We start from the raw sequence: 12,583 nt of genomic DNA on the forward strand, positions 1-12,583 counted from the left end.
ATGGGTGGCTTTACTCCGGATAAGATGCCCATTTCAAACCCATACCCACTTTGTATTCTGGTAGCCCCAGCATGATCCATGTGGTGTCCACTCGGGTAAACGCACACATATGGGCAGTTGGCATGGGGCCAATATGGAACACGTGGACATTCCCAAATAAGGCCCATTTTTCAGCCTATTTACTACCCACAGGGGCCCCACATACATACGTTGGATGGGTTGTGGTTGTTTTGCTTCTTTTTGTAGGTATTTTGTGTCTCTTTGCAGCTCCTTTGCATATCTTTGTGGTCATTTAGAAACTCTTCCTGGTCAGTACAAGTTAATATGAGTGACAGTTTGCAGATTAGACTCAGGAGGCCCCCTTGCACTTTGGGCCCCTGGGCCTGTCCCCTGGTAGGCACGTTTAGGAATTCTTCCATGACTGTGGGCTGTGTCTAAATCAGTAGGTAAAGCCTGCGACTGTTTGTGAATGAATGTTGACCACATACAAATCAATACATTTGATCTAAATGTGAGGAGTGAGCATAACATTGCCCATATATGTCCATCCTTATATTTTTTTCCTCACGTTGTATCCATGCCACCAACGCCTCCCTATCTCCCTCCCTCTCCCTCTCTCAGTGTGTGTGTGTGTGTGTGAACTCCCTCCTCCCCATCAATAGCTACCTCTCAGTGTGTGAGTGGCTGTGGTTCTGCGTCTGCCCAAGTCGGCCGGCAGTCATCCCTGGACACTGGTTCAAATTGATGGCGACCACTCCAGACAGCAGCACAGACCGCAGACCCATACGGAGACTCCGCTCCAAGAGCGATACCCCATATCTTGTTGAAGCCAGACTCTCCTTCAACCTGCGGACAGGTAGGCGCACATCCATCCGTCCTGTGCCCCCCAAATCTTTTTTAGATGTTTTGCCTGATGTCTTCATGTGGGTGGACCAGGAGGGGGATTATAGCTTCAGATACGCGCCTAGTTTACGCGGATGAAAAATTACAACAGTATCCCCACAGGCTTGTATTCCCGTGGACTGGTGTTATAGTTTCCTGTGAAATGCAGCCCTCTATAATTTATTAATGGATAGCTCTGAATATTCTTGTTAGGCAGGGGGAAATGTGACTGAAATGTTATGCAACTTTGTAGACTAACGCTGGTGGTTATTCTGACGTGTCTGACGCAAAGACACCAAGGGAGTCCACATATTAAGCAGCATTTTTTTTTTTTTTTTTTGTACAGCTTTAAACGCCGCTCATGTGTGAATTTTGGTTTCGTCAGCGCTGGGTAATTTGTACCACTGTAATTCAACGCAGTTATATAATATGAAGAAGCTTCAACGTGACCTGTAGTAGCCAAAGCTTTGACTGTGGTGCACAAAATGTGATGGGATATCCGGTTTGCTCAGCGTTTTGATGTAGATTTTAATCGCCGCATTTTTAAACAGTTGAAATAGATCCCGCGATGATGCTCGTGGTGAATAGTCCTCTGTCTCCATCACCCTTTACAAAGCGTGTTGCATCCCCTGTTACCATGGTGACTTGGCATTTTATGCTGACTGAGTCAACAGGATTCAGATCTTTTGCACTACAGTGTTATTAAGACACACGCTGCCTCCAGCTGCCTGGGCTACAGATCTCATGGTAGTCATGATAAGGCTTATCAAAAGGATTGGGGTGATGGTTGAAGCAGCCACAATCAGCATTTGCTTTTCTCTTATTAGTCTCATCCATCTTGACACAGCAGTAGTTACAGTTACATCTATGAATAGCTTGTTTTGTCTGACTCTCTCTAAAATTACAAAGACATCAGCAGAGAAATGCAGCAAATCTTCATCACACTTGAAAGACTTGGTTGCAAATCAGTCAGTTAGCTAATCATTTCAGCACATATGTGTTTAAATGTAGATTGGCTTGTGTTATCTCAAGTGAGGACAGTAGCAATCTAGACCAGTGGTTCTCAACCTGGGGTCAGCAGAGCCTCAGGGATCCTTGTGGGAGCTCCAAAGAGCTTGAGAAGGTGTGTTTTTAGGCGGGATTTAAAAGTGGAAAGGGAGTCGATATTGCGAATGTCGTGGGGGAAAGAGCTCCAGAGGTGGGGGCAGAGCGGCTGAAGGCTCTAGAACCCATGGTGGTGGTGGTGATGGTGATGTGAGTTGGATTGCAGAAGAGGATCTAAGAGTACGGCAGGGTGTGTAGATATGAAGGAGCTCAGAGAGGTAGGAAGGGGCGATTATGAAGGACCTTGGAATCGATGCAACAAATACATTATTTTCACTATTTAATTTGCTATAGATGTGGGTACAGTGTGAGTGCCCAAGGCAGAGTCATAATCAGGGGGGCACATGCATTTTTACCCCCAAAACAAACATCGAAATAGTAACAATACTTTTATTTTAACAAATTGCCAGAATGCGACTCATGCAAAAAGATGCAAAAAGTGGGTGGTGGCAGTGCGTAACCTCAAAAGCAATGGTTGCAATCTGCCATAAAATGCAAAATAAAAGATTGAAGCAAATATGCACAGTTGAAGCAGAAGGTACTGTAACATTTGAACCAGAGATGCACCGATCCAGCTTTTTCAGTTTCGATACCGATCCCGATGCTGTGGCTTTGAGTATCAGCCGATACCCAATACCGATCCGAAACCACCCAAAAAGCTATATAACTTTACATGTAGAACAGAAACGACTAGAGGCATCAGGCATTGATGACGACACAGTTCTTTCCTAAGATAAAATGAAACAATGACGTAGCTGGCGTCGCAATAGATTTATAGGGAAAGGATCGCCTCAGGTATAGGTTGCATTTTCCGATACGCGATCCATCTATTTTGATGATATCAGTGCTGATATTCGATCCAGATATCGGATCGGTGCATCCCTAATTTGAACCATAAATGAATGCATGAAAAAAGACCAAGTTGTTGCATAAAAATGAACCAGGATGCAGTAAAATTTCTTGATGGGACGACCCCTAGACCCTGCACTTAACATGTGTCCTTCCAAATGTTGAAAGAAAATCTACGCCCTTGGTTATAAGAGTGACTTATCACTTGCTCCACAGTTATCTCCTCAGCTATAGTCGACACCTGTAGAATTCTGCTTTTAATCATATCTGACAACCGAAATCTTTTCAGATGGAAGTCCCTGAAGTGATCAAACCTATCGTCCTATCAAACAGAGTTACATGGCCTAATGTGTTTCAATTAAAGGCTCCTTGACATAAAAAAGGTTTGAACCACTGGTTAAGATGCTCAGGGCTGAGGAGATTATGATCAAAGGGTCATCACGTTAGTCATAAAGTGACCGCACCGTTCTCCAGTGCAGCTGCTCCGTGGTTAAAAAATGTAGCTGCCGAGCTCCCAGGTGTGCAACAGTAACCAAGGCACTGCTGAAAAAGAGCAGTTGTGTTTCCCTGGATGAATGAATGTTGAATAAAAAAAGCCCCCCAGTATGTTTATCTCAGATAAGCCTCTGTAGTTCTCGGCTGCTCATGCCAATGAGCTGTTTGGCCTGTGGAGACAAGCTTGTTGTCAATGGCAGGACACTGTCATTTGTCTCTGTGCTCCTTTTTTTCCTTTCCCTACTCTACACCGAGCTCATACAAAGCATGAGGATGGCACGGGGGCGATTTGTACAACAGCGCTGTTGACTCACTTCCACCTGAAGAAGTGGAGCAGGCTTTCGCTTGCTTATTGCCAAGGAAACCGAAAGCCTTGTGGTTGCGAGCCCAGGTGCTTAATAATGATAAATGACCAGGGCTGCCAAGGATGTGAAACAAGAACTAAGCAATTATCTCTGTGTAGTTCTGGACAAGGAGATGGCTTTGGTTTCTCTCTGAGCCTTTTTCAGGGTCATTGTAATGGTTAAGCCTTATGTTCTATTTATGACTGTGTCCATGTTTTCATCAATGAACTGCTGCTGAACAGAGAGCAGAAAACGCACTTTGGTATCTAACACAGTCCCGCTGTAATCAAGACACCGCCAGCGTCTGCCAGCTTCAACGAGACTGCGTTGTGTAATTTGTTTTTGATTCGTGGCGAGTTTGTGTGCGATTTGGAGATGAGTCGAAGGTTCGCAGCCAACTCGACTGTTCAGTGTTTAAACAGCTGATACTTTGCTTTATTCTGTGATGCTGAACCCGAGCTTAGTTAGCCCATGCATGGCTCAGTGGTGTCTATTGGGATTCAGTCAGACTTTTTTTGCAGAGACAAGGCTGTAGCATACAAATGACATACTCTATGGGCCTCTAATGGAATCACGGTGCATGTATGAAACATTGCTTTATTGCGTTGACCTGCTTAGCGTCTGCACTAATCTAATTTGCCTCACAGTTAAATGGCCCTGCACACAGTCACAAAGACATAACAGCATAATGGCATCAGTTACTGTGCAGCTATCAATGACTGTGTCACCTGTCATGAAACATACAGGGTGTAGGTGTAGAGGGCTGGTTGACCTACTTCACAGGTTTTATTTCAATCATTACAGCCTGTTAAGAAGCATCTGGACTAACAGCTGAGAGATTACAGTGTTTGTTGAACTACAATCATTATTGTTTACGTCAGGATCTCGTCTTTGACTTTATACCCAAAAGGCAAAACATGTGTATTTGCGTGTCAGTGTGCGTGCATATTGGCCCCTTGTTAGTGCGACGTGCGCGCGTTGCCTGCTGACACAGCATCCGTCTCACTAGAAGAGGTTGTCTGCTTGTTTTTATTTGCTCATCATTCAGCAGCTCAACTACAGCCCCATCTGCTTTCTGTCTGCACACTCACGATAACACACAAGAAACTCTCCCAATTACAGAAGCTAGCTCTTTTGATTTTCCACGAACATCTTTCTACCAAAGAGACCAGACATCTCGGGGTTTTCTAACATCTTTTCTCAAACAATCAACACAACCTTTTAACTCTGTGTCTCAATCTCGTCTGTCTCTGTATCTTACTCCTTTTTTTGTAATGCTCCATGAAATTAATAGATGTCTGCACTGTTTTTGACAGAAGACGGACTCACTGACTGCCTGGTGAAGATACAATTGTGCTGCGAGTACTTCACATTCATGCTTTTATATTGTGATTTCACTAGCGAGAACCATGCCAAAACAATATGTCTTTAAATGTTTAATTGTAATTCAGCAGGAGTTAGTTGCTGAGGACTGGTGAATGGATGTAAGTGGAGGGTGCAGGTGGAAGAGGGATGTCTTGGAGATCGGGCAGAGGGAGACTCAGTGTGGGGGTTCCGTCTCAGGTGTTTTTCCATCCGAGCTGATTACAGGCCCCCCAGATGGTACCTAGAACGCGGCATGGGAGAGGTATGCACCTGATTAAATAAGAAGAGATGGGGGGAGAAAGGGAAAGAGGATGAAGGAATGTTGGTAGGGATGAGGTAGGGAGGATGATGGAGAGGAAATGGAGGGTGGGTGGAGCAATCACAAAAGTAGGTTTGGCATAGCCTCGCGTCACCAGGCACCAGGCACCAGTCGCTGAGGCGTGGCCCTGCGCCCGAACCTAAGTTAACAAATTAATTTTATCTAAACAGGAATAGCTGCATGGAGGAATTTTCTTCTCTTTTTTGCTTTTTTAATTGTGCTAAAAATGAGCAAAAAAAGGCGTAATCTTTATTTACTTTTGATAAAATCAAAGTTCTGCACATAGATCTTACTTCTAGCTATGACTATGGATGAAACGGTAAACGGTTTCACGATTAACCCCAATAAAATTCCCACCGTTTACTATTAGCCTTCAAAAACTCACAGTAAATTCTGTCCAGCATAAACCAATGTTAGCAACAGTCTCTGGGAAGCAGGCGCGGCATGCAACATGGGTTTGTTTTGGTGTTCTTTTGTTCACAGAGAGAGCATACAGCAGACAAACCCAGTGATGCTACTGGTCCCTTTTCCTCATCTACAGTGACACTGACACTTGAGCAAAGACAAGCTATCTTTAATGTTAATGCACATTTCATATGGTGTCATATGTTGACACAGGCATTGGCAATGTTATTAGATTAATGTTCATGCAGACAAAAAGAGCATGGTGCTGTGTTTCCAATATAAAACTTGGTGATAATTTTTCAGTGTGTGTATCAGGACTTTTAGGACAACACTATGACGATACCATGATCACTTTGGTCACTATACTAATGCTAATAACTTTATTTCTATAGGACAATTTATAAAGTAAGTGCAACTCAAAGTGCTTTGCATAATAAAATGAGAAAACACACATAAAAGACAATACAAGATAGAGTGAGTAAGATTTGATCACACACTCACATACACACGCATAAAAAAATACAAATTAGGTTTGATATCAATTAATCAAATACACGCTACAAAAATGCAAGTCTAAAAAGGTTTTAGGATTTCATTTGAAGCTGTCGACTTAATCAGAGAGTCTGACGTCCTCTGGAAGGCTGTTCCACAGACGAGGGTCTGCAACACAGAACGCAGCACCGTACTTTTTAGTTCTACTCTTGGGGACATTTGGTGGACCAGAGGTGGAGGATCTTCAGGAGGCAATGTATTTAAGCAGCATATCAGATAAAGAGTCAGGAGCCAGTCAATTAAGAGATTTAAAAACTGAAAGCAAAATTTTAAAATGGATTCTAAAATGAACGGGAAGCCAGTGAAGAGCCTCTAAAACCGTAGTAATGTGTTACGTCTCTAGTCATGACAAAATTTAGGCACAGCTCACGAATACTAGGCTATCTTTCAGAATCATGCAGCATATTGCAATCTAGAATGGCACTTTAACTTTTGATATTGTTGTGTCTTTCAATGCACCTTGCAGCCCTGACATGGGTCGGCTTGTCCATACAGGCTCGGGGTCTTTCCAGATCCTCTCTGGCAAATGGGACATTAATCACAGCACACTTACTGTACAGATGTTAATTGTGCTGAACAGCTGGGTGCTGTGTGCACTGTAGAGGTGTGGGGACACCAATGGCTGGAGCTCCCACAATTACACCTGGCCTGAATGCAAATAGACAAAGCTGGAGCCCAGACTCGGCTGCATTGCAGGGTTCTTCCCCCGCAAGTGTGTACACTGCATTCGCACACATATGAGACATGCATACTCTGTATTAGGAATCAAACATGGGTGGAAATTTAGATGTAAGTACACATGTAAATATGCACAGACATGCACGTTTGCACACGCAGTATTTGGAGATGTACAAGTACTCTTTGTCTCACAGTTCAGTGTTCAAGCCTGGCTCTGTGTTGCAGCCACGTAAAGCTAAAAAAAAAAGAGCTAAACTCAACTCATTCACCACCCACCACTCCCTGCTTCTCTCTCTGCTGCTGCTGCTGCTGCTGCTGCTCTGTGTTGCAATCCCTGTATACTGTAAGCACTGCTGTCCAAAAGAGTACAATCAATACATACCAGATGCATGGTGGGACAGGACAAATTTCTGCTGCAGAGTTGTGTGTGTGCCTGCAGAGTTTACTCGAGGATTTACAGTATGTCAGAGGCTTCATACAGACGCTGGGAGAGATTTAACTGATGCCTCTCTAACAGGACATGCATGCAGATATATTATGTTCTGTTTCACTACTCTGATAATCATTCAGAGATGATTTGCATACATACACTCACACCGACGAAGGTCTAGTCAGATGATCCACTTTTTGTTGGAATTCAAAAGGCAGCTAAAGGTGACTGCAAGGTCAGGAACACGTGGAATTTGCAATCACCAGTGTGAGCTGTCAGTCCTTTTTTTTTTTCGAAGGAGAAAGTGAATTTCAGATTAACTAGATGGGCTGGAGCCAGTGCAGACGCTGTTGAATTTGTAATGTTTTTATCTGTTTGCAGCAACACTCAAGGCTATTAGCAAAAGTGTTTAACAAAGTGGTGATAATTAGTGGCAAGAGATTTGTATCAGTTCTCTGTTTCTGTCGCTTCCAATCTATCTCTCGTCTTTCTTTTACACCCCCCCCACACCCATCGCACGAATGCATGCACACACAGCACATTGCTGACATTTCAGACCATCATATGAAAGACTAACAGCTCTGCATCACAAAAAAAAAAAACAGCCCAGCATCCATCTTCCCTACTTGGTTGCACATAGGCCTGCTTGTGCTGAAGCATCCCAGGTCTGAATAAAACATGAGTAGGAAAATCAGAGCAAAAATAGCAGTGCTATATCCAGGGCCCTTGCTGGATGCTCCTGCTGCATAAAAGTTCAATCAACCATCAGTGTCACCTGGCCAGAAAGCCTGCCAACCTCTGTAGCAAGATGCTTTAAAGAAAACGACAGGCAGGTGTCTTCTATGAGAGCCTGCAGGAAGCTTCATCCTCCCAGAACCATTCTCTCTCCCTCTCTCTCTGCTTTCTTTTCATCTCTCCCTCTCTCTTTGCCACACTCAGAAGTGTGGGAAAGGCTCCTGGCTGTGATGCGCTTTCCACACGCCAGCTGAGAAATAACGCCTATTTCAAAAGCCTCCCAAGCTGAAGAGAGCGGTATGACGACGTGCTTATGGGTCATATTTATAGTAAGTGTGGCGGCACATTGGGCAGAGAGGGGTAAAGATACCACTGCAATCTGAAAAGCAGCATTGCCAAGGACCAATTATGCTGGAGGAGAGAGCTCCGCGTGAATCAGTTACTCTCTAATGCTGGTTTTCAGTGAATTTAAAGCAACATGCCATGAATTCTGTTGAGTACGAAGAAATAAAACAAAGGAGGCAGCACACTGTATCCAGTCTGTTGCTCAGAGGATGGGTGGGTCATATCTCTAATATCTACACTGACAACAAAATGTTTATTCTCAGCGAGATAATATAACGCAGGTGGGGGACAAACGATGGGCATCCATTACATGGATATGATGAATGTCTACAGGATGGCATTTGTTGCTGGCGTCACCAATGCAGCTCCCATAGTGCACCAGCTCTTGAGGACATTTCTGCTGAGTAAGAGACTTTACAGACTCAGAATCCCTTCGACGCTGCTGCAAACCTGGGACTCAATTCAATCAAAGCTGCATTGCACCACTCAGCAGTCCTTCAAAATTGTATCCTATTTCTAATGATAAACGTCAGCATGCATCAGGATTGGCTCTTGCACTCCCAAAGCTGGTCAGTGTCTCTGTATTTTAAAAGAAAAAACACCCTTAGCTGATTTGTGTTGTTCTACTAGTCTGTCAGTATAAACCACAAATTAATTCAGTGTTGCTACAGTTAATACAGACTGAATGTGACCTTTTATGTTATAATATAAACCTTATTTTGGAGTGAAGCCCTTCAAATGACACAGAGATGTACGGTGCTCGCTCTACACAGAACATTATGGTAAATTATGCCCACAGTTTTCAGACAGTTATGTAAGTCTGTGTAAAAACAGGCTAATAGCCTACAGGATAAATGACTGGGATCTGAAGAGGCAGGATAATTATGTGAAATTGAACCAAGGGGACATTTTGCTCCAATCCGTTATCCAGCAAATCTTACAGATCCAAAGCTGAATTGATCTTGTAGTCATATCACATCATGACCGCAGGGATAAAAATGTTTTTGAATACTTACTTAATACTTATTAAAAGGCCCTGTGTGTAGGTTTTAAAGTGTGTGGCTTTGAAGATCACTCTGATACGCAATGTTGAAAAATAGATATATGCTATTAGATTAATGAATATTCTGTACATATGCACTTTAAAACTAATTGGAACATCAAAAGGCAAAACTTGGGTTTATAGTTTTATTTTAATATATTTTTATTAGAATATTGTGGTAGAGAGATGACAGGAAATGAGTGGAGAGACAAATGTGGAATGACATGCAGGTAAAGTACCTGGCTGCATGAAAACATGAGACACTGCCCGAGTTTACATGCACAAAATATTCTGGTGTCTGCCCTTATTCCAGAAGACAATGTTCCTATAAGCTGTTTACATGGCTGATGAAAATTAATATTCTACTAATAATCCTGTTTACATGCAGCTATGCAGCTATGCATTATGTGGCACGGCGGTGCAGTGGTTAGTATTGTCGCCTTAGAGCAAGAGGGTTCCTGGTTCAAATCCAGGGTGGGGGAGCCCTTCTGTGTGAAGTCTGCATCTTCTCCCCGTGTCAGCGTGGGTTTCCTCCAGGTGCTCCAGCTTCCTCCCACAGTCCAAAGACATGCAGGTTAACTGGTGACTCTAAATTGCCCATAGGTGTGAATGTGAGCCTGAATTGTTGTCTGTCTCTATGTGTCAGCCCTGTGATAACCAGGGTGTACCCCGCCTCTCACCCAATGTCAGCTAGGATAGGCTCCAGCTCCCCAGACCCCCAGCAGGATAAGCGGTTACGGAAAATGAATGACTGATATGCATACTCAGATTAATGTGCCCTAACATGTCGTTTATGAAGTCCAAATATGGAAGAGTGGAACGACTATTGGTTGTGCCGGGATTTTTAAAAAGTTCTCCAAAGGTGGCAGATTTTTTAGACCGTGCAAACACAGCCTCCCTCTTTCATTCCTTCAACCACTTTCTTGAAAAGGTCAGCGTCACAGTATTTTCACATCTCCTAAAGCCTGTTGTTATCCGAAAGTGTTTCAGGCTTTTTCTCTCGGGCATATCTCTACCTCAGCCTTGCAAACATTTCAGTCCGGAGGGACTCACTGATGGGTGATGAATTCATAGTCGTATAGGGAACCCACGTGGGGTCTAAAAGCTGGTGGTGGTAGAGGTGGTGAGAATGAGATGAGAAGAAGATGTGGAGAAGATGGCGAAGTGCTGACGATCTGGATGAGTAGAGGGATGAGCCTCCGTTGAGCTTGACCTCGACTCTGGATACGATGGAGAGTGAACACCCATAGTCAGCTGAATAGAGGAAGGATGAGCATAAAGAAAGTCTTCCTGATTGAATGACAACAATGCATTTGGGTAAAAAAACATATTCTGAATGCACCATCTACAGTACATGTCCAAATAATGATGTTAAACCCATTAAATATCGGCACATCCCACGTCTTCATGAGAAAATACTACATTTCGGAATAAGGCCTAATTCAGAACATCCAAACAGACTATGCTGTTTACATGACACGTATCAAATTCAGAATATTGTCATATTCTGGATAATAGTGTAATATTAGTGTGCATGTAAGTGTGCCCATTGTGGTTTGTGATTATATTGTGGCTAACCCTAGATTTGCAAAAGTCTCACAAGCCACTTCTAAGTATTCTTGTCTCAAGGTTTTATGGTGTGACAGTGCTGTGGTAAAGGTCTGGGTAGGTTTAGGCACAGAAAGCACTTTGGATTCATGGGGATTCACGAGGAGACATTGCTGTATCAATAGCATAAGATTTAAAATGACTTGTATACTATATGGATAATTGTCTGCATTAGATGATTCAGAAATTACGACAGCAGTCACAGCCCATTAGTATCTGCAAAAAGTCTTTGATGTGACGTCATATAACGCTGAGCTACCTGAGCCTGAGACCCCAAGATATCAGTCTTAACTTCAGCACAGGCGTAAGAGGCCATAGGGGACCTAAGCTCTTCAGCTGATAGTCCACATCATACCGTGGTGTTCATCAAGAGCGAGCAGGACAGATGGAGGTTTTAGTCAGAGAAAAATCTCTGAGTGTCTCTGCAGACCGAGACAGCCAGAATGTCCCAGAGGAGTGGTGCAGTCTGGCTACCAGTAAGTGTTGCAGAGCCCGCTGGAGATTGCTTTCATTTTGTGGGATTTCTTCTGTTTCAATTTTTCACTCGCTTGCTGTCAAGTAGTGTGATTCTGCGAGCATATAACCGAACCTTGTTACCTCAAAATCTGCTCTCGCACGGCACATCCTGACCACAGCACTTTCAAAAGACTGGAAATGGAAAAGTAGACAGTGTTCCCTTTTCCTTTATTACATTTTATTTCATTAAACAGGACTAACACAATCGTCCTTGGATCCCTATCGTGCCGTTATTACAGAGATGTTCACCCCCTTCCGTCCCCCCCCAAAAAATCTGCTGTCTGTCATCCTGTATCACCTTGCCTGCAACACTGTTTCTTAATTAGCAGACAAAGTGGAGAAACAGACAAAGTGGAACATCTCAAACTGAGGGTTTCTCTGTGCTCTGCAGGGACAAGCCTCAGCACAGAACAAATGAAAGGGACAAAAAAAAGATCTGTTTGCGACAACAGATCTAATGAAAGGTTTAGCATTAGTTGCATCTTTATCCTCTCAAACTTAAAAGAAGATTACAGTCATACGTAACAACTTCCAAAAATCAAAATGTCCTGCAGTACAAGCGTCACTCTTATTTTGACAGCTGGACGTGCTTTCATAAGAAGTCTGTGGCATGTCATTGGATATAGCCTGTGAAAGAATTGGTAAGAATTAACAACCTATAAACACTGTGCATAAAATCCAGTTTGACTCTGGCTGATGAAACAGAGGTGGTCCCTGGAGCACCACTGCTCTCTGGTGGAGCAATGCTTTTTCTGCATCAGCAGGCTACTGCACAAGGTGAAATGTGCATGTGTATACACAAATATAAGATATATAAGATACTGAGATACAGAAAATAAATAACAAAGAATTTCAATAATTGATTAATCACTGAAGTCATTTACAAAGCAAAAATCCCATTTCAGTCATTATTA

General features: G+C 43.1%; 1 protein-coding gene across 1 annotated transcript in view; it reads left to right on the top strand.

Moving 5' to 3' along the window:
- Positions 1-646: 646 nt before the first annotated feature.
- The window catches only part of LOC125902217 (phosphatase and actin regulator 1-like), a 71,286-nt gene continuing 59,349 nt past the window's right edge, over positions 647-12,583 (top strand). The window contains exon 1 of the mRNA XM_049598410.1: positions 647-856. Within this exon, the coding sequence (XP_049454367.1) occupies positions 745-856 (112 nt within the window). The 5' untranslated portion in view covers positions 647-744. The remainder of the gene's footprint in view (positions 857-12,583) is intronic.

This window comes from Epinephelus fuscoguttatus, linkage group LG15 (assembly GCF_011397635.1).
Source record: "Epinephelus fuscoguttatus linkage group LG15, E.fuscoguttatus.final_Chr_v1".
Classification (NCBI taxonomy): domain Eukaryota; kingdom Metazoa; phylum Chordata; class Actinopteri; order Perciformes; family Serranidae; genus Epinephelus; species Epinephelus fuscoguttatus.